The 19,390-nt window shown below is 50.5% G+C and overlaps 2 protein-coding genes across 3 annotated transcripts in view; one reads left to right on the top strand and one right to left on the bottom strand.

The window, feature by feature from the left end:
* Positions 1–4,567: 4,567 nt before the first annotated feature.
* Positions 4,568–7,050, top strand: HIGD1B (HIG1 hypoxia inducible domain family member 1B). 2 transcript variants are annotated; one of them, XM_030849012.2, is made up of 5 exons: positions 4,568–4,720; positions 4,798–4,948; positions 5,575–5,709; positions 6,352–6,462; positions 6,776–7,050. In XM_030849012.2, exons 2-5 carry the CDS (start codon positions 4,849–4,851, stop codon positions 6,877–6,879), a joined length of 450 nt encoding a protein of 149 aa, XP_030704872.1. In that variant the 5' UTR covers positions 4,568–4,720; positions 4,798–4,848; the 3' UTR covers positions 6,880–7,050. The 2 variants fall into 2 exon arrangements, with proteins under 2 accessions (XP_030704872.1, XP_030704871.1); XM_030849011.2 differs by having other exon boundaries at positions 4,568–4,948.
* Positions 6,940–19,390, bottom strand: part of EFTUD2 (elongation factor Tu GTP binding domain containing 2) — a 33,042-nt gene continuing 20,591 nt past the window's right edge. The window contains exons 12-28 of the mRNA XM_030849006.3: positions 18,844–18,907; positions 18,369–18,459; positions 16,770–16,905; positions 15,616–15,743; positions 14,521–14,714; positions 13,441–13,552; positions 12,890–13,030; positions 12,140–12,241; positions 10,872–10,954; positions 10,247–10,333; positions 9,906–10,032; positions 9,614–9,701; positions 8,874–8,992; positions 8,641–8,735; positions 8,025–8,178; positions 7,747–7,854; positions 6,940–7,415 (exon numbers count right to left, since the gene is read on the bottom strand). Coding sequence (XP_030704866.1) covers positions 7,320–7,415; positions 7,747–7,854; positions 8,025–8,178; positions 8,641–8,735; positions 8,874–8,992; positions 9,614–9,701; positions 9,906–10,032; positions 10,247–10,333; positions 10,872–10,954; positions 12,140–12,241; positions 12,890–13,030; positions 13,441–13,552; positions 14,521–14,714; positions 15,616–15,743; positions 16,770–16,905; positions 18,369–18,459; positions 18,844–18,907 — 1,925 coding nt within the window. The 3' untranslated portion in view covers positions 6,940–7,319. The remainder of the gene's footprint in view (positions 7,416–7,746; positions 7,855–8,024; positions 8,179–8,640; positions 8,736–8,873; positions 8,993–9,613; positions 9,702–9,905; positions 10,033–10,246; positions 10,334–10,871; positions 10,955–12,139; positions 12,242–12,889; positions 13,031–13,440; positions 13,553–14,520; positions 14,715–15,615; positions 15,744–16,769; positions 16,906–18,368; positions 18,460–18,843; positions 18,908–19,390) is intronic.

Raw genomic sequence — 19,390 nt, 5'->3', positions numbered from 1 at the left:
AGCCCAGCTAGCTGTTTCTTGTGTAGTTAATGCTGGATTTCAAGTTAAGGTCAATTTACTTGCAAATGAAGGGCAGATGAAGTATGCTCAGGAATTAGGGGTGGGGAGAAGGGTATGGGAGCTGAAGAGACCTCCTCTGGTACCACCCACAAACAAGGACTTTTGGACACGCTCAGAACACAGTGGGGGGGAGGGATGAATTGGGAGACTGGGACTGACATATATACACTATTGATACTATGTATAAAATAGATAACTAATGAGAACCTACTGTGTAGCACAGGGAACTCTACTCAGTGCTCTCTGGTGACCTAAATGGGAAGGAAATCCAAAAAAGAGGGGATATGTGTATACTTATAGCTGATTCACTTTGCTGTACAGTAGAAACTAACACAACATTGTAAAGCAACCATACACCAATAAAAATTAAAAAAAAAACAAAACACAGTGCGCTGGCTCAGGACCTACCCTGCCTTGGTGAGAGGCAGTGCGGTGGGTGTGCAGTCCTCGAGTGTCTGGAAGCCCTGGGTTCAGAGGTCTGCTCTGCCCAGCTGTGTGCTTTCATTTATGTGTATTTCTAAGATGGTGTGAGGATGTGATGAAATGTACAGGAAATCACATTGTCATATGTTAATTTTTCATTGTAAAGTGGTCTATAGTGGTTATCATTCTTTTCTTTTTCTTTTTTTTGGCCGCACCATGCAGCATGCAGGATCTTAGTTCCCCGACCAGGGATCGACCCCAGGCCCTTGGCAGTGAGAGCACGGAGTCCTAACCACTGGACCACCAGGGAATTCCCTGTAGTGGTTATCATTATTGGCTGGGTAGTGCAGCCATTTACCTGCTCTCTCAGCCTCGGTTTCCTCATCTATAACATGGGGATAATGATATCTACCAGTTGGGGCTGTTGTGAAGATTAAATATATGAAGTACCCTAAATCTTGTAGGCTCTCAAGACAATTAGTTCCCTCCCATAGTGCACTTTGGGTAATTTGGGTATTCAAAAGCACCCAACACAAGAACTTCAGCAAAACATTTCAACTCCTCTGGAGCAACCATTTGTTAGTACAGGGGTCTATACTGGTGTCTTCTGCAGCTCAAAATTATTCCTTCACAAGACATGATTCTGTGTCAGCATCGCTACAGTCTGATTCAGCCTTCCAAATTGCTATTATTATCCACACCTCTTAGAATCTTTAAAAATATGTGAGCAGCCCCTCCAGAATGATTAGTGGGTACCAAAGGCACTGTCCTGGCCCAAGCCTGTGGCTCTTGAGGCTGTCCTTGGACAAATACTGCGAGGTCCTTGGAACCCAGTGCCTGTTTTTAGAAGGAGAGGGGGTGTCCCACCCTCCCCACCCCAGGCACCCTCTAGAGGCTGCCTCAGCCTAGCCACATCATCTGGAAACTTCCACTGCCTCTGCCTGTTCCTGCTACCCCCTCTTTGCCCCTCAAGTCCCCCAGATACTACTATATGGCCCAATGTTTTCTCCCCTGTGATTACCCCAGCCCTTCAGCCTGGGTCCTTCCCATTCCAACCCCAACTCAGAGCATCCTCTGTTCCTTGTCCAGTTCATTCATCATCATCCCCTCACTCACAGCACTCCTTAGCTCAAGGCAAAAGCTGCGCGTCCCTCACCTCCCCCCTCTTGTCACTCAGCTCCCTCAGGCTATATATAGCACAGCTGTGTCTTAGATTGTGTACAGCCTCAAGTCCAAGTCCCCCTCCCCTCCCCATTCCCTTCCCCCCACACAATAAGGAGAACAAGCCTGAAGCTTCCAGTTAGGCAGGGAAGCCCCTCCAACAAGGAGGAGGTGGGGTTGGAGAGGAGAGTGTACTGAATTCAGGACCACCCAGAACATGGGAACCTTCCCATCTGTTGTCAGGGACTTTCCACTTCTCCCCCAGCCTGTTACCCATCCCTGCCACTTGCTCTGGAGGAAGAGAAGCAGGCAGTGTGCAGGGGAATTCTAACAATCATCTTATTTAACCCTTACAACGATCCTATAGGTAGATGCTACCTCCATTTTACAGATGATGACACACACTCAAAAGAGGTTGAGTGGCATAAGTCCAAGTATTCAGAGAGTGGTTGGTCAAGCAGCTGACCCCCCGTCTGACTCTGGCCTGCACTCCGGACCCATTAAGTCTGTCTGCATCATTCAATTAGACCCCTCTAATAGAATTTCTATTAGTGTGACCTGATCTGGAAGAGGTTTATTAAGCAAATTACTAATGTAGAAAGGCTTAAATCAAAGTAATTATTAAAGACTTGGCATATTAAACAAAAGTGTTATCATAATTTTATCTTATCTGTTTACTAAAACAGGACTCTACAGAAATCTGGTCCTTGAAGTTTTAATTACTGTGTGTTCTCAGAGGTCCTTGAAATAAAAAGCAATTTTGTTTCTTCTATTTAAAGACTTTCCCCCCACTTTACAGTCATTCTCCTGTTAGTCCAGAGTAGTGAGATTTGACTTTAGGAATGGTTAGAAATATGGTCCTTTTTTCTCTGTCACTTTCTGTGACCTTGAGCAAGATGTTTAACTCAGGCCTCAGTTTTTCATCTTTGAAATAGGAATAAAAATAATAGTACCTACCACATACCTAATAGAATAATAGTTGTGAGGATTAAATAAAATAACCTACTTAAAGCAATTAGCACATTTCTAGGCTCACAGGTGCTCAGAAGATCATAGCAACTATTATTTTCTTGGTTCTGGGCTGAGATGCTGTGGGAGCATCGACATCATCTCAATGGGGAGAAGTTGAACTTCGCTCTCCATAGCTTGGCCTCCATTCTCTAAAGGGCTTGGAGTTGGTCCTGATTCTTGCACTGTCTCATCCAGACATTTCCATCCTCCCACTTGTGGCCTAGAGCATTGATCTCTGGAGAATTCAGGCCACTGCTGGGACCAGGAGAGGCAGCACAGGAGTGTGTGTGAATGACTGGGAGGAGAGTTCCCATGGACGCTGGGGATATGCGGAGGCCTTGGGGAGATGCTGTGACCCTGGGTCTCTCCCTGAAGCAGTGAGGGCTCGGGAGAGAAAAGAAAGACATCAGCTGCTGGACACATTTCCAGTGCTGAAAAGCCCCTTTAGGACAGACACACGGGCTAGGAGAGGAACAAAGGCATGGGATGGAGTGGGACTCTCCACAGTGCATCCGATCTTTCTCCATTTCTTAGCAAGAAGCTACTTTGGGGCCAGCCAGACCTAGGTTCAGATCATGACACTGCCATTTACTAGCTGTGTACTCGTGGATAATTCATTTAGCCTCTCAGAAGCCCAGTTCCTGGTCTATGAACAAGCTGCTACTTACTGTGTAGAATAGTGGAAAGGTCTGAAACATAAATACTTGAAATAGAATAGGTGCTAAGGCTGGTCGTTGTCATCTCTGTATTCTGAGTGAGCATCACCCCACAGGCAGTATGAAGGGGTCTGGAGATGTGAGGGAAGTCCCAGTTGTTTCAAACTCCTGGACAAATCTCTTTGGCCCAGAAAACATCCTTGGAGGGATCAAGACCAAGACCAGACAGCCCGTCTCTCACAATTAAGGCACAATTAAGGCAGTACAACTTGCGGGAGAACCCAGGATCTCTACCCATCCTTGCCTCTATATTCCCATCTCAGTTCGCCAAATCAGGTCCGTCTCTGATCCAGCCACTTACGTCCAGAGGAATGTAAAGACTGAATTGAGGTAAGGGCTCCCCTCCATCTGATCTTTCATTACTTTCCAGTGCTTGGAGCTCCAGCCTGGAACTCAGCAGATGGGGCGTTAAGATTGATGCCCTGTCCTATCTCCTCCCCTCTCCATTCCTGACTTCAAAGTCTCCATGAAGCCAGACACTGCTTCCCTGCCCCCATAGTTGCAGCTCCATCATCAGCTCTTGGCCGATTCAAAACAGCAGACGCTGAGCCCTGGCTGGGCTGCTTGCACTCCACTTTCTAGCCGTCTCCTAGGGTAAGCACCGGCGTGCTGAGGACCTGTGGGGCCAGCAGTCTTTGCTCCTCCAGGAGAGGAGAGGCAACTAGGAATAGAAGTCGCCTCAAGCAGGGACTTTGTCTCGTGGTTAGACTTAGAAGGCAACCGGCAGGCAGAATCCCTGGTCTAAGGACCAGGACTCTGGGACTCCATCTAGTTTTTGATCAGAGCGGACATTTACAGTGTTAGCAATTAGAGCCGTACGGGTTCCAGCGCAGGGATAAGGCAGGGGGTTGGTACCTGCAAAGAACCTGTCAAGAGATGGACTTAGAGACAGGGGAACAGCTCAGGGACCAGAATTTGTTCCATTAGCCTTAACATCCAAAATCTACACAAAAAATTATACACAGATCCATGCCTAATCGTTTCAATCTCTGGCTCTGGTGATTCGGTAACCGGTGCTGTAACACTGGGATGGCTCTGGCTGCCTGGGGCCAGATCTTCCTCTGCAGCTCCATCAGGGATAACCATCACAGACTCAAGGCCAGTGGGGGACCCAAGGTTAAAGGCCTGTTCCTCCCACCCTCATCTGTGGATTTTTCCAGCTGCTTTTCTTGGCCCAAGGATCACACCCATAGAGACACAGATGGTAGAGGGGGAGGCAGAGAAAACAGTGAAGCTGGAATGATCTGGAGAAGAGGCAGATGTTGGGAGGAAGAGACCGAGAAATGGCTCCAGCCGTCTGAGACAGGACACCCAGGACATCTTTTTAAGTAGTGTCTGTGTTGGGCATGGTAAGAGAGGTCTCAGCAGTCCACTTCTTCCCTCCCACCGTTGACTGGGAATTGGAGTTCTTCCTGCCTCCTTCTAGGACTGGTTTGAAGCCTAGGAGCCCCAGCTGCTAACATCTGGGGTCAGGATCATGTCTGCTAACAAAGGCTGGTGGGCACCACCTGAGGGTGAGGACAGCATGTCTGAGAAGTTCCTGAGGAAGACCAGGGAGTCTCTGCTGGTGCCTATAGGTGAGTGGGAGACGAAGGAATGGGAGGCGAAGAGGGGGCCTTCTCTCAGAGAGCATGTCTCCTAGTCTTTTCAAAGAATGAAGCACAGAACTCAAGTGGTCCTACCCAACCAATAATCAACAGCTAGAAGAGAAGTGAGCCAACAGCAAAGGTGCCGAGGGACTAAGGGGCACATCCTGACGATGAAACGAAGGAGTCTGGATGGCTGGATGGCTGGAGGTGGCAGCCAACCAAGCGCATGGGATACCAACACCAGCCTCAGGATGGGCAGAGCAGTTTGGGGTCCCCCAGGGCTCCCTTCCCCCTGGCCCTGGGAGGTTAAAACAGCTGTGGGGGCCGGCAGCAGTTGGAGAAGAGCTAAGGGGGGTGGGAGAGTCATGATGATGGGCTATTTGTACAGGGAGGAGGGGAGTCATTGGAGGGAAGCACTTTGTAAATATCTTTGAGAAGAAACAACTCAATGTTCTAATGATAGCCTCTCCTCACCCCACTGCCAGCCCCAAAGCAGCAGCAGGAAGGCAGCTGATTATCCAGGTGCCCAGCCTGCCTAGTGAGGTGTCTCTTCACCAGGAGAGCGACGTACTTGGTGACTGAGGTCCAAGGGGTCACGTTCTCTGCCCACGTAGGCTTAGGAGGCTGCGTGGTGGTGGCAGCAAACAGGATTTACCGGCTGAAGCCTCGTGGTTCCACCAAGATGTCCACACACCTGATTCACACCCGAGTGGCAGCACAGGCCTGCGCTGTGGGTGTGATCATGCTGGGTAAGTAGCTGGTGGCTTCATGGGAGAATGAGGGCAGAACTGATTAGGCAAAATGTGGCTGTGGGTCCTGACAGTTAAGGGACCACGAGTTCAGTCCCTGTTCCCTATACCAGGCTCCACAGCCAGTCCTTGGTGAGGCCCTCATACCGAGACAGTTTCAGGGCTCCCTGTTTAATTTCCTGTGTTCCAGGGGAAGATGCACAGTCTGTTCCGTGAGTTTGTCCTAGAAATGAGAAAAAACATGCAGCAGAACCTATGCTGAATTTCTTTTCCTCTCTGGATCAAAAGGCAGACAGCTGCTTACTAGCTGTGCGACAGTGGACAAATCTCTCTCACAGTTTCCCCACGTGCGACATGATGATACCCACCCCAGCTTGCCTCCCTCATGTACTGCCGTGAGGTTTCTCAGACAGATAATATACGTGAAGTACTTTGTCAAGTGTTCAATGGGATGTTTCCCCAGGCTGTGCAGCCAGGTGTTTGTAGCAGCTGTTGTGACCTAGGGCGGAAAATAAGCAGCAAAGCTGGACTCTCAAGGGGACAGCTAGTGTTGGACCCCCAGGACTCTGGGACACCTGAGAGAGCCAGAGGATGGGTGGAGGGTGCGATGTCATGGGGCCTTTTCCCTTCTCCCTCACACAGGTGCTGTGTACACGATGTACAGAGACTACGTCAAGAGAACCGCGCAGGATGCTGGGGAGAAGTGGGACTCCTGCAGGCCTGGGGCAGTCAGACCTCTTCGATCAACCCCTGGTATGCACCTAATAAAGGAGTTTGAGGCAAATCAAGTCTCTTCTTCACGTAGACGAGAGCAGAGTAAGGGACTGGTAGTGGCTGGTAGGAGGACTTAGAGCCAAGGACTGGAAATCGGAGTTCTGGCACCAGCTCCAGGGCAAGGAGAATCCTCAGGGCCAGAGGAGGAGGTGCAGCCCTCTGATCCCAGAGACCCAACAACTCCCAAGCCCCCTCAGGTGCCATCCACCAGGAATGGGAGCTGGGGACAGTAACGAGGCCCCAGTGCTCATGGGAACACTGAGCGAAGAGGCAGGCGTTCCTCCCCCCACAGGCCGCCTCCCTGGGGACCAGGCAGGAAGAAGGCTGCAGCTGGGAGCAGAGTCCGTGCGGCCTCGTGGGAGACAACACAGATCCAGAACCCAAGTGCCAGGATGAGCCTGTGCTGGAGGGAAGGGGGCGGAGCGGTGGGGATGAAAAGAACGGAGCAAGGCAGAGGCCAGAATGTTCTGTTCATTTATAAACCATGTCTAAGGTCGAACTGTTATACAAAAAAAACAAAATAAAATAAAAATCCACGTAAATCCCGAGGACAGGGCCCCCTTGGGCTTCAACACTTCCATCCCCTTCTCGTTCCCTGGGCCCAAGCTCCTCTCTGTTCTCTGGGAATGGAGCCAGGCAGAGGCCACAGGAGGAACCAGGAAGCCAAATGCTCCTCCGTCTGGGTTGGAGGCTTGGAGGCTCTGGGCTTGTTAAGGGCGGCCACAGCAGTCCCAGACACGCTCTGACAGCACGGAGTCCGAGCCCCACCAGGTCCTGGCTCCGAAGTCCAGGATGCAGCCCCGCGCAGGCAGTAGGAGCCGCCAGGTGTCCGGCGCTCACATGGGGTAATTGAGCACAACATCCTGCTTGGCGAGCTCCAGCAACATAGGATCATCGAAGAACTTGCTGATGCTGACGTCTTCACTCAGGCCCTGCAGAGTGGGGCAAATGCAAGGATGAGCCCTGCGTGACCGAGCTGTGCTTGAGTGCGGGGAGCGGGCGGGGGCCAAGTGTCGGCTGAGCTGCTTCGGGAGCCCTGCCTCTAGGGTACTGTCCCAGGGCAGGGGAAGGCACTCCCTTCCCAGGCACGCGGCCCCGGGTCTGAGTGCCTGAAGCCTATACAGATCGTGACTCTCCACGCTGTGCTGTGAAATGCTTTCAGTCTCTGGGAGAAGGCTCCAAAAGCAAGAAATGAAGAGAGATCCAACTCCTGGCAAGACCCTTGTGGGTGGAGGGAAGGCCGTGGGTCTGAGGGACACGTACCTTCCTACGACGGGTTTTGATCATGAATTCTCGGGCCAGGTGGGGCGCTGGCTGCGGCTCCAAGGGACGGATGACAATGCTCTTGTCCAGAGGATCACCAGGTACAATCTGAAAGGCAGAGTGGTTTCATCAGATGGTCCAGGCCGACCTCCCAGAGCATCCGGCCTAGAAGCAGGCCCTCATCTAGGATGCTGGCGATCCCCCTTGAGGCCTGGAGAGGAACAGGTCAGAGGGCATGGCCCTGCAGAGGTGGGGACCAGGCTGCGTTGTTTCCTTACCTGCCAATGGTGGAAGACAGACAAGGAAAAGGCCTGCCCCTGCGTGTGAGTCCGCAGATCGGTCTCAAAGCCAAAAGAGTCGATGGCGGGGATGAAAGCTTTGATGGTGTAGAGAGGGGAGCCTGGGATGGGTGCATCCTGAGTCACGTGCCCCCTGAGACAGAAAAACAAAGGCTGAGTCCCTAGTCCTGAAGAGGCCAAAAGCAGAGAAGTAGCGTACCCCCAAATGTTGACCATCAAAGAAAGAATAGCCACAAGTGCGCTACGGAGGGCAGAAACGGCTCTTGGCATAGTTCCCTGTGGAAGTCAAAGGGGCAGCAACCTCTGGGCAACAGCGCAACACTGACGAGACAAGGACCTGTAGACATTCCCACCACTGACACACCCAAGGAATACTTGCCGCAGGAGCTCTCTGAGGGGGGAGCCCAAGGAGAAATCTCAAATTATAATCTGTGGTAAGGCTGGGGATTGCCTCATTCCTTCCCTACTTCCTTCTAAAAACCTTGGTTTCAGAAGTGGAGAGTGTGGGGTCCAGTCCCTCCTCCTCCACAGCGAGGTTGCCTCTTGCTGGGCGGCTTGCTCGCTGCCCCCTCCCTTACGTGCCTGGGCGGCTCACCTGCGCCTGGCCAGGACAGTATAAACAGCAGAAACACAATCTGCGGGGGCCTGGACCTCTACGAAGTAGTAGGGCTCCATCAGACGAGGGGTGGCCTGCAAGAGAGCCAGAAGGAAGGGTTCCTCAGCTTGGGGAAGGCTGAGGACCAAGAACCCGGGTAAAGAGAAGGCTGGGGGACAGTAGCCTCGAGGCCCCACTTAATGCCCTGCGGCAGGACAGCCCTACTCGCTCACCATGAGGAAGGCAGAGTAGACGACTCTTCTGGCCGTGGGGATGATTTGGCCCCCGCCCCGGTGCAGGGGCTCCTGGGCAACGACTGCATCCAGGATCTTAAACTTGACATTTCGAATCACTGGAAAGGAGAAGGGGGAGCTGACCGCTGAGTGGTTCTGGTGCTAGTCAAGGGCGCACGGGCAGAGCAGCAGGGAGCCTCCTGCAGCACTGCAGCTATCTTGTAGCCATGAAAGATATGGTACAGACTCAGCCTGCAGATGCGCGTTCTAATAGCATATGCGGAGGTGTGAAGGTAAGCATATGTTCTCAGAGTTGGTTTCAGGCCACGTTCAGACAGCATAACGTGTCCCTAGAAGTTTATGTGTTTCTTTTCCAGATATTTAATTATTTTGGGATGTAGAATAAGTTCTAGGAATTGCACATTTGTCTCTACTAAGTCCAGTCCTGGTCTATAAACCACTCCAATCCCATCCCCCCGATACCCTTCCTGAAACACATTCCAGAAATGAGGAGCCAATGTCAATCTAGACGTGACTTCCATTTCTAAGATGTACCAAGCAGTAGCACCAGAATAGGGAAGGAGAAAGGAGGAAGCTGGCCCAGGACATGGGAAGGCCCTGTGGGCCCCAAGCTGCTGCTTCTGCTGGGTCCCAAAGATGAGCCCATCCCACCTCATACACCCAGATGCAAGGACCCTAGAGGCCTGGGGTGGCAAAGGCAGAGGCGCTGGTGGACTTACACTCATCACAGAGGGGCCCCTCCCTGGTTCCCCACTGGAAACCTTGAACGATGCTGTCCTTCACCGAGCCGAGAAGAGCCTTGTCCACCTGCACAAAACACGAGGGCCCCTTAGCAGTGACCCTGGCAACAGCCGAAGAGTTTAGAGGGAGAAGGAGTAGGTACACCAGTTAAAGAATACTCTTCTTCACCAGAAGATACAAAATACTTTCGGGAAAAATAAGAACACTTTGTAGTTTCTTCCACTCAAGAACTAAGAGAAGGCCACAGGGCTTCCCTTAGTTCTTCTGTACCTCAGAGGGCAGGGTATCATCCACCAGGATGTTGGGGCCAGTGGCATCAGGGCCGAAAGCCCAGATGGAACGGGCAGCCAGCAGATCCCAATCGTACTTGGTCTGGAAGAACTCTCCCAGCTTCTTCCTGGGGGAGGAGGAGAAAATGGTCATGTCAGACGGCTCTGTGCTTGCCCGTTCCTGAGGCCACAGATCCGGCTTTTCTGGATGACAGTCGCCTCAGCCTACCTACACTGTGCCAGGACAGTGGAGACAAAATCAATTCCTAGAGGGAGGGATGTGTCGTGCTAGAGACTCATCAGGTAAGCTGTTCGGCCCTGGAATCAGAGCCACACTCTCACCTGTTCCATGTGATCTGGACCACCTCGTTCTCTATGTCCTCAGCGAGCCCCTTCTCAAGAGGCTCAGCAATCATGGTGATCTTGTTCCTAGTCAGAAAGGAAATGGGTAATGAGGAGGGTCAGCAGGCTGACCCTCCAGTCAGAAAGGAAGTGGGTTCTGAGCAGGGTCAGAAGGGTTGTTCCTAAGAAAGGGTGACAAAGGAAAGAGCTAAGGCAGTGACATCAGTGAAAGCCACAGGAGCAGAGTAGAGCAAAAGGGCTCATCTTCTTACATTTGAATCTATCACTCTTTAAAAAAGTAAAATTTGGGGCATTTTTTAAAAAAGCTTTAAACAGTGTTAGTTATTAAACGGTGAAACAGTAGAGTTGCTGCTAGGGAAAATTTTAAGGTGGTCATGTTATACAGAGAGAAAAAGTGGCAATTACGAAACCACTGGGAGTAGCTAAGGCAAAGAATTCCACAGCATCATGTCCAAAGGCATAATGAGAGGGCTGGGGTAAAGCTCAGGTATCCTAAGCACCCTCATCCCTAGACTTAGGGGCCTCTATTGGTGATTGGGGTAGAGCCGGGAGCAGGGGAAAGCGACCCCTGTGAGTCCCAGGGTCACTATGACCCCCAGCTTACTTCTTATTGGGAGTTTCAGCAAAGCACTTGAGGGAGGATGTTTCCACGACCGTCTCACAAAACGTGACAACGGGGTCAGCCACCTGAGAAACAAAATAAACTGTTAGGCAAGGTCTAACTGTTGGAAGGACAACCTTCTGCCAGAGGGGATTCCAAGGTTCCCCTGACGCTACCTCTGCAAGAACCCCTGTCTTTTTTTTTTGCGGTACGTGGGCCTCTCACTGCTGTGGCCTCTCCCGTTGCGGAACACAGGCTCCAGACGCGCAGGCTCAGCGGCCATGGCTCACGGGCAAAGCCGCTCCGCGGCATGTGGGATCTTCCTGGACTGGGGCACAAACCCGTGTCCCCTGCATCGGCAGGCGGACTCTCAACCACTATGCCACCAGGGAAGCCCAGAGAACCCCTGTCTTAATCAGTGTTAGTGACAAGTACCATAGCAGCCTGAGGCTAAAAGTCTGCACCTAAACTAAGAAGCCTGGAAAACTTAGCGTAGTGCACAATTTATATTCCTGAGCCAAGAGTAAGTGGAGATCAGTTTAAGACCTAAATTATAGTCTCCCAAGGTATCTTCCAACAACCATATAGCCGTCCCACCGGCATTCACTGAACACCGTGGGTCTGTCAGAGCTCTGCCTCGACAGACTGACTGGCGAGCGCCTGTTCCATCCTCAGCCCATGACCTCGGGGCAGCACAGCTCCTCCCAGAAGCCCCCACACGGCCTACTCCCGGAAAAACGCAGCGTCTTCTACAGCACCAGCCCTGGGCTAAGAGGGGCACTTGAGGGCACTCACTCCCATGACCACCACCCATGGCCCTGGAGAAAATGCGTCTGTCCACTGAGACCAAGGCTGTGCGACGGGCAGTTTAACTGAGGGGCTACATTGAGACCTCACCACAAGTCCAGAAGAGCCAGTCCCCACGCTCTCCTCGAAACCATCCACTCTGAGCCCTAATCCCCACAGATGGCTTAGCTGTGCAACCGTTTTCTTAACAAAAGATCAAGAATAACTTTGGCTTGGGAGGCTTGACTCTGAACGTTTGACACTGAGAATAATCCCCACCGAAGGAGGCAAACCGGATTTCCAATCCTTCCCACACAGGGAGCAACAGGTCATGCTTTTCCCACGCAGATCTCCTCCCCTGGACCACCCTTCTCCCCTTGGGCCTTCCTGGGGACTCAAGGGTTTGGCTGCTTGTAAAATCAGCCTGGAGCTGTGAGCCAAGCTCCTGGCCAAGCAGGCGCCAAAGAAAGGAGCGGCTGCTTTACCTTGATGTCTATCTCCGAGTACATCTTCCGCAAATCGTGCATCACACAGTCCAGGTAGAGCTCCCCAGTACCCAGGATCACGTGCTCACCAGATTCTTCCACCTGAAACACAAGGACCCTGGTGGTCACAGCCTGGACTCTCTTGTGGCAGCAACACAGACAGAGACAGCATCAAGGCTAGAACCCAGAAGGAGGTGCCCAAGCCCACTATCAGAAAAGCCACTGGTCAGTGTTGGTTCCAGCCTCTTCAGGAAGGATCAGTGGGGAGCAGTGACCTATGAGTCAGTCCTCAAGACACCCGGACCACCGAGCACAGTGCTACTGGGTGTGAGGTCACGGACTGAATTAACATCTTAGCCATTTAGGGAAAACCCTGCTCTGTCTGTGGATATAAGCTGACCCTGTAGCCCTGGCCAACTCCTCAGAAAGCTATGCTGGCAGGCTCAGAGTGACTCACTTTTCCCTGTGTGTTTTCTGGAAAATCAATTCAAAGTGTACTTTCCAGGAATCACCTTTCCTATCTAAAGACGCTTGTGTAAGATGCACACACACGTGCATACAGGCCCATACATACCAACAGGGGTCTTGTACTGCCTTCAGATGACAACAGACAGGGACCAGTCCCTGATGTAGGCTGCCGGAAGCAGCAGATCAGAGCCACCCGATGGACAGGAAGCAGAGTGCGGCACAAGCAAAGACCCCTCAGCCTGGGCACACAGGGCTCGGCAGCGACTGCTGCCTCGGGCCTACCTTGGTGGTGAGGGACGGATAGCTCTTGTTGACCTTGCGGAGGCCGTCCAGCATCTTGGGCAGCTCAGAGGGGTTGACTGGCTCCACAGCAATCTTGATAACAGATGTGGTGTTGAACTTCAAGGGCCGGAAAATCTGAGCCTGAGACCCAAAATGCAGAGCAGTGAGGACACCTGCCCTGAGCAGGCACAGACAGTGCAGAGGTCAGGGAGAAGCTGAGGACCTGCTGGGGAGCGGACTATCCCCCCCACCTGGAGCCAGGGCGCTGCTTGGAGGCAACCTGAAGGGCCATTTATTCCCACATATGTTGGCAGAACAAAAAGAGGAGGGAAAGAATAAAAGGATCCCTTCTAATTCCTAGCATTCAGTACAAGGAGAATCCAGCAGGGTCAGATCTGGAAGGCTGAGCCCATGCTGAGGCCTGGCAGCAGGAAGCAGCAGTGACTCCGGGTTCATCCCCTGCGTGTTCTGCTGCTTGTTGCTCATGTGTGCTGCGGCTCCTTGTCACCCTCTAGCTTAAGCCAATCTAGTTGCCTCTTCCAAAACTCTACCTCCTCATTGCCTCGGGGTTCAGTTATGGTCGCGGTCTTCACAATTGGTTGATCGACACCTTCAATCAGAACCCAGTTGCCAGCAGGAACACGGTTCACTTCGATGTGGTACCTGGAGCAGCATCCAATAAGCAGCAATGGAACTTGGGCAGAGTATTCCAGAGTAGTTATTCATTCCATAAAAATTTACTGAGCACCCGCTCTGTGCCAGGCACTGAGCCAGGAGCAGGGTGAGCAAAACAGATACATTCTAGCAGGGGAGGGATGCGATAAACAATCAATCATATGGCCACACATATATGTGGTTACAAACTGATGCATGCCATGAAAGAAAAATGCAAGGTATAACATGAGGACAGAACAGGCAAATCTAATTCCAGTTAGATGTTGGTAGTAAGCAAACCACTGCCCAAGGGGCAGAATGTAAGGAGTTGCCAAAAGCACCACAGAAGATACTGCAGCTCTCCTAGCTCTTCAATTTTCTTCTGCCTTCTAGAGAATGGGGTGAACTTGGGGGGAAAAGGGGCTGTGGGCAAGGTGCAGCAGCCACCCCAGGAACAGGACAGCCTCGGTTCGGCTTTCTAGCTAAAACGCCAAACTGAGGAACTGACGAGCAGCCCAGACACGCAAGCGAAGTTTAATTCTGCAGACTGGGATGCTACAAGGGATCCAGCAAAGTCTTTATCTTAGTCAAAAAATAGTCAGTGGAGTTTGGGAAATAATTTCTTTGGAAGAAACATAAAGGTTATGATTTAAAGAACACAGAAGAGGAAGACAAGATTAAGATGAGTGAACATGGAAATCCTGCTACAAGAGTTTATACAAAACCATCCAAAGGCAAAGGCAGGGCTCTTGGCATTATCTCAACAGTAGCTGCCTTGTGACCCTAGCAACCTTGGACAGTAAGAACCAGAAGTCAACAGATCTGCTGAAGGAGTGTCCATCTTACCCCCATCATAGGGGGGTAAGATAGGGCCAGGCAGCTACTGTGTTTCCAAGGAGGACCACCCCTTTCAGCTCACCGGGGCAGTTCCAGTGCAGAGGCCCAGGCATGCCCCTAGGGGCCCTGGTTGGCAGTACCTGGCCACGGAGATCCAAAGGCGGCCCACGGTGCATATCTGGGAGTCCTCCTCATCCTCCAGGGTGTAGTTCTCTCCCAGCACCTTCACAGGCTGCCCAGCATGGATGGTGCCACTTAGCACCCGGCCGAAGGCATGAAACTGAACCCCATCGTCTGTGCTGTACATCTTGGTAGTGTGGCACATCAGGGGACCCTGGAGGTGGGGACAGGGTGCAGCCTCAACCACACAGACTCTCTGGGTAAGCACCACTGTCTCCACCTTCCTTGTTAGCAATGACGTGAGCTCCACGAGAAGGCAGCCCAGACCGAGAAGAAGATGTGGCAATCTCCTGGGAAAATTCCAACCAAGGCCCACCCCTGCTTAGTTAATAGATGTCACAGGCATAGCAAAATAAATCTTCCTTTTTCTTGGGGGGGATGAGGGCACTGGGAAAGAGAAGCAGGTTTAGGATGGTAGAATGGCACTTTTAACTTGCAAGATTATAAGACTAACTTGCCCCAAATTTCCTCCAAAGAAGTAACTCACAATTCTCGACTGGCTGTAACGTTTATGCCAAGAAACTAGATTGCCTAAGGAATGACTAGGAAAGGTTTTTTTAAAAGCCAGGACTGGGACTTTCCTGGTGGTCCAGTGGTTAAGACTCCGCACTTCCACTTCAGGGGGCACGGGTTCGATCCCTGGTCAGGGAACTAAGATCCCGTGTGCTGTGCGGCAATCAATCAATCAAAAATTAAAAGCCAGGACTGACAAGATCAGTTATCATTCGTTGAATCTTTACTACCTGTCAGGCACCACGCTAAACACAACCGTGACACTTGCTTAATCTTACTTACTTCTCATAACTACCACACACAAATTATTATCATCTCTTTATAGACCAAGACCCTTAGACTCAGAAAGCCTAAACAGTGTTCTCAAGATCACACCAGCATTAGTGGTAACATCGGGCTTTGAATTCAGGTCATTCTGACTACGGCCATTGGGAAGGCCATGTAAGGATGGAAAAGAGGGCATTACTCCTGTGACTGGAAAAGAGTATTCCCCATACAGTAGGGGACGGAAATCAGAGAACCGGGGGGCCACGTTCCCTTACATCAGGGTCACAGTCGCTCATGGCCTCCCCGAGGTCGGAATCCACACCTCCGGTGTAGGTGTGCTCGATCTTGGGCTTGGCGCCCACCTTTGGAGAGGGGATATGCTGCACACACATGTCCACAAAGCCTGTGGAGGGAGAAGAGAAAGCCATTACTATACACTCTCATGGGGGAAGGAAGTGGGGAGTTCTGATCCACTCATGATGGTCAGAAAACTAACAGTGAAGGGACTGCTTTTCAGCTCTAAAAGCTATGGTCCTATGATTCTAGGCAGAAGTGATACCCTGTTTCCTGGGCATATGCTGCTAAGAGATTTGGAATCACACTGATGCCAGGGAAGAGCAAGAAGCAGGTCTAAGGAGTTCCTTGGAACTCAGGTGACAAAAACTTTAGCCAATAAGCCACACAAGAGAGAACCTGCACTGGCACCTTGGGGTGCCTAGCATGTCTGCTTTTAGTTGGGGTCTCCTATGTCAGAATGATGACCAGCCCAGAATGAACCATTAAAATTACGCGCTTTAGGGATTCAGATACCTAATTCCTACCAGACTCGGAATCAAGAGGTTGCTGAGAGGGCCCTTAGCCATCACCTTTCCCACCTCCCTTATTTTACAGATGAGAAATTAGAGTGACAAAAGGATTGAGTGGCTGGCCCGGGATCACCCCATGGGACAGGGCCAGAGTAGGATTAAGACTCAGGTCTTTTCCCAACCAGTCTGGGGCTTGTTTTACTACAGCACCTGCCTTCTGCGTGACTAAAATACGAGAAAGAGAAGCTTGGGGAAAGAGAGATTGGAGTCTATAACCCATCTCCCAAGTCCCAGCCTGGGGCTTTTCCCACTATTTTACCATACCCACGAGTCCACCTTCCTGACTGCCCTCTGGCAAAAATACCAGAACCTCAGAATCTGCTTCCCCATCCCCTTTACTTGCATGTTCCTCCTGGTAGGGAAATCTAATTGCTTTTGTTTTCCCAAGATAGAATTCTTTGTACCATCCTCTAAGCAAAGCAGCTAGGAAGAAACCCAGGTGCCCTGCATCCTGACCTGCAGTTTACTTAACAGAGGCTCAGATCTCCAAACACCACTGTGGGGTAAGGAAAAGGTCCCCATGATACATGTGGAGGAAATGGTGATGACGACGAGCTCCTTACCTGTGAACTCGCCAAAGAATTTTTTGCAGACCAGCCTGAGCAGGGGGCGGATGTTCAGCTTCAGCTCCTCCTTGGTCAGGTGGATGCCAAGCTCATCCAGGGTCCTCGGGAGGCTGGTGTCCACATCACCCACGACCTGTGACAGAAACAGACACCATGTTAGCTCGAATGATAGCCCCAGTGTGGTGGTACAGAGGACAAGGGGGGCCAAAGGGCAGGAGGAAGGGTCACTGCACTGGGTTCTCTTCTACAGGGAGAGCTCTTGGCAAGGATATCAATTTGGTTTCAGGGAAATCTTTGGTACTTACACTGCAAACCAACAGTGGGTGTAGCAAGCTCAGTTAAATGCCCACACCAGCCAATAAACCTGGCCCTCTCAAACGGACTGTCAGTGCTGCCCCCTGGTGTCCAAAAAGCAGTATCTCACCTCACTCAGGAAATCCCTTACCCTTCCTTCCCTATTTAGAGATTTCTCAGATTTAGAGGATCACTGCACTGGAAGGAACCAAAAAAGGTCACCTAGCAGTCCATCCGCTGTCAGGATGGGGCCAAGCTAAACCGTCCTCAGCAGACTCAAGGACTCTACGGAGATGGACTCTATAAATTTCTTCTTTAATCCATTCTGGTCTCACACAAGATACGAAGTATTTTCCAGCACTAATAAATTTTAATCGTGGTACTTTGTCTTGTTGCTATGTTTTACTATTTTGTCAGTGGAATGGCCACGCACATTTTGTGTATGTGTGTGTGTTCACTGTGCACAGTGCTTATTAAACACTTGCATAAACACATAACATTCATAAAGTATAACTGTCTTGGGAGAAAGGTATGTATGAAAATTCCTGTATAACATTATTACCCTTTTAGGTAGCACAAATTCATACAAATGCAATGTTATATTCTTTTCTTTGGAGCATCCCACATGTTTGTTTGTTTGTTTATTTATTTTCATTGGCGTATAGTTGCTTGGAGCATCCCACATGTTTAACTACATCATTACCACTGTCTGATGCACCCTTTTCAATCTGACAAACATCACATACATACGTGCCCAGAATAGTCATTAGAATCAAGCTCATACAGCCATTCATTTAATGGCTACAAAATACTTCATTTTATGGGGTGTACCGTAATTCATTTAATCAGATTCTCACCGATAAACAAGTATTTCCAGTTTTTTCCCCTTTTCTTGCTGGTATAAATAACACTATAACATATATATATATATATTTAAAATATATTTTTATATGTGTATAAAAATAAAAACTAGAGGACGTTCACGTGAAACAATTATCTCTAAGTTAAATCCCCATAACTGAAACTATAATTTCTCAAGTGTCACATTCTTTCGAATAGTCAAAATCTTTGTACATTTCTCCAGGCTGTGCCTTTTCTTTTCTATCTTCCCCCTTTACTCTGATCTCAACAGGACTTAGAGGACTGTAGTGTTCTAGATCCAGAAGATTGGTGACCAACCTCCCTCATACTGAGTTAATACAAAACTGATCAGGTTCAGGGGCAGGGCGAAGACCAAGCTCACCAGCTCTTCCACCTTGCGCTTAGAAGGGCAGACCTGAGCCAGGGGCCTGACACACTCACCTGAGCGAGGATCTTATAGAGGGGCTCCAAGATAAACTCCACGAAGCTCCTCTGGGAGCTGCTGGTTGGGGCCTTTTTGGTGAACTTTCGCCTGAAGAGATCAAGAGTTATGGGAGACCCAGGAGGGAGAAGGCAGTGTCACCAACCCCAAGGGTGTATTTCCTAACTTCTGAATCTGGGCAAGGCCAAGTCTTGAGGGGAAGGAATGTGTGAAATCATACAATCTCCAAACAGAGACTCCTGAGAGGGCATAGGTTATGACGCTCATGAATGCCTGGGCTGAGCTGTGGAGACTTCAAGGGAAATGGCCTCTCACCGTGTTAGAGCTCATGAAGTCAGCTCACTTAGAGGAGAAAAGATGGTAGTTCACATCTAATAAAAAAGTAGGTTTTAATCTTAGGAACTCTTTGTCTGTCTGCACTTACTGGGAAAATGGATCACGCCTCTAGAGAGTCACTTCCTGCACTCTACTTACGTCTTGGGGTTGAAGTAGATGTCACCCCAGAGTCTTTTAGCAAATTCCTGGTAGTTAATGTCACCTGTAAGAGAAGCCATACAATTATAGTCTACCTAGCAAAGTACTGTTTAAAATTGTTTCATGTGCCACAAGTGGTTTCTAGCTGAGGAATTCTTGCACCTTCCCCTCCAAGGTCCAGACATTTGTTTCAACCCAGGCAGGCAGACAAGGATACTGAGGCACAAGGGACACGACTGGTCCAAAGTCAACAAGGCGATGCTGGAGCCAAAATGAGCACTCAGGTAGCTCCATCTCCAGCAAGCCTGTGCCTGAGCTATGGACAAGGATACAGTTTATATCCTTTCCTTTGATGCAACAGGCTCAACTGCCTACATGCTATCCTGTGTGTGCACCTGTTACCGCCCCTTCCTGCAGTGGATCTTAGTAGTTCCTTCATTCCTTCCTGACCCACAGAAGCTCTACTCCGCTGCCAGTGTGGGCAACCTCCCAGCTGCAGCACCACGCTGAGGCTCCGACTAGCCCTCAACCTCTAGAAGGCGCACAC

The sequence above is a fragment of the Globicephala melas genome, chromosome 20 (assembly GCF_963455315.2).
Source record: "Globicephala melas chromosome 20, mGloMel1.2, whole genome shotgun sequence".
Taxonomy (NCBI): domain Eukaryota; kingdom Metazoa; phylum Chordata; class Mammalia; order Artiodactyla; family Delphinidae; genus Globicephala; species Globicephala melas.
Note: the sequence above shows the minus strand (reverse complement) of the source record. Positions and strands in the feature narration are given on the sequence as shown.

What these genes read in the sequence shown, in the direction of transcription:
- HIGD1B (XM_030849012.2), top strand. Translation starts at nt 4,849, where the DNA reads ATGTCTGCTAACAAAGGCTGGTGGGCACCACCTGAGGGTGAGGACAGC. An exon ending in GTCTCTGCTGGTGCCTATAG is followed by an intron (nt 4,949 to 5,574) that starts GTGAGTGGGAGA and finishes CTGCCCACGTAG; the next exon opens with GCTTAGGAGGCTGCGTGGTG. An exon ending in ACCTCTTCGATCAACCCCTG is followed by an intron (nt 6,463 to 6,775) that starts GTATGCACCTAA and finishes CTCCCCCCACAG; the next exon opens with GCCGCCTCCCTGGGGACCAG.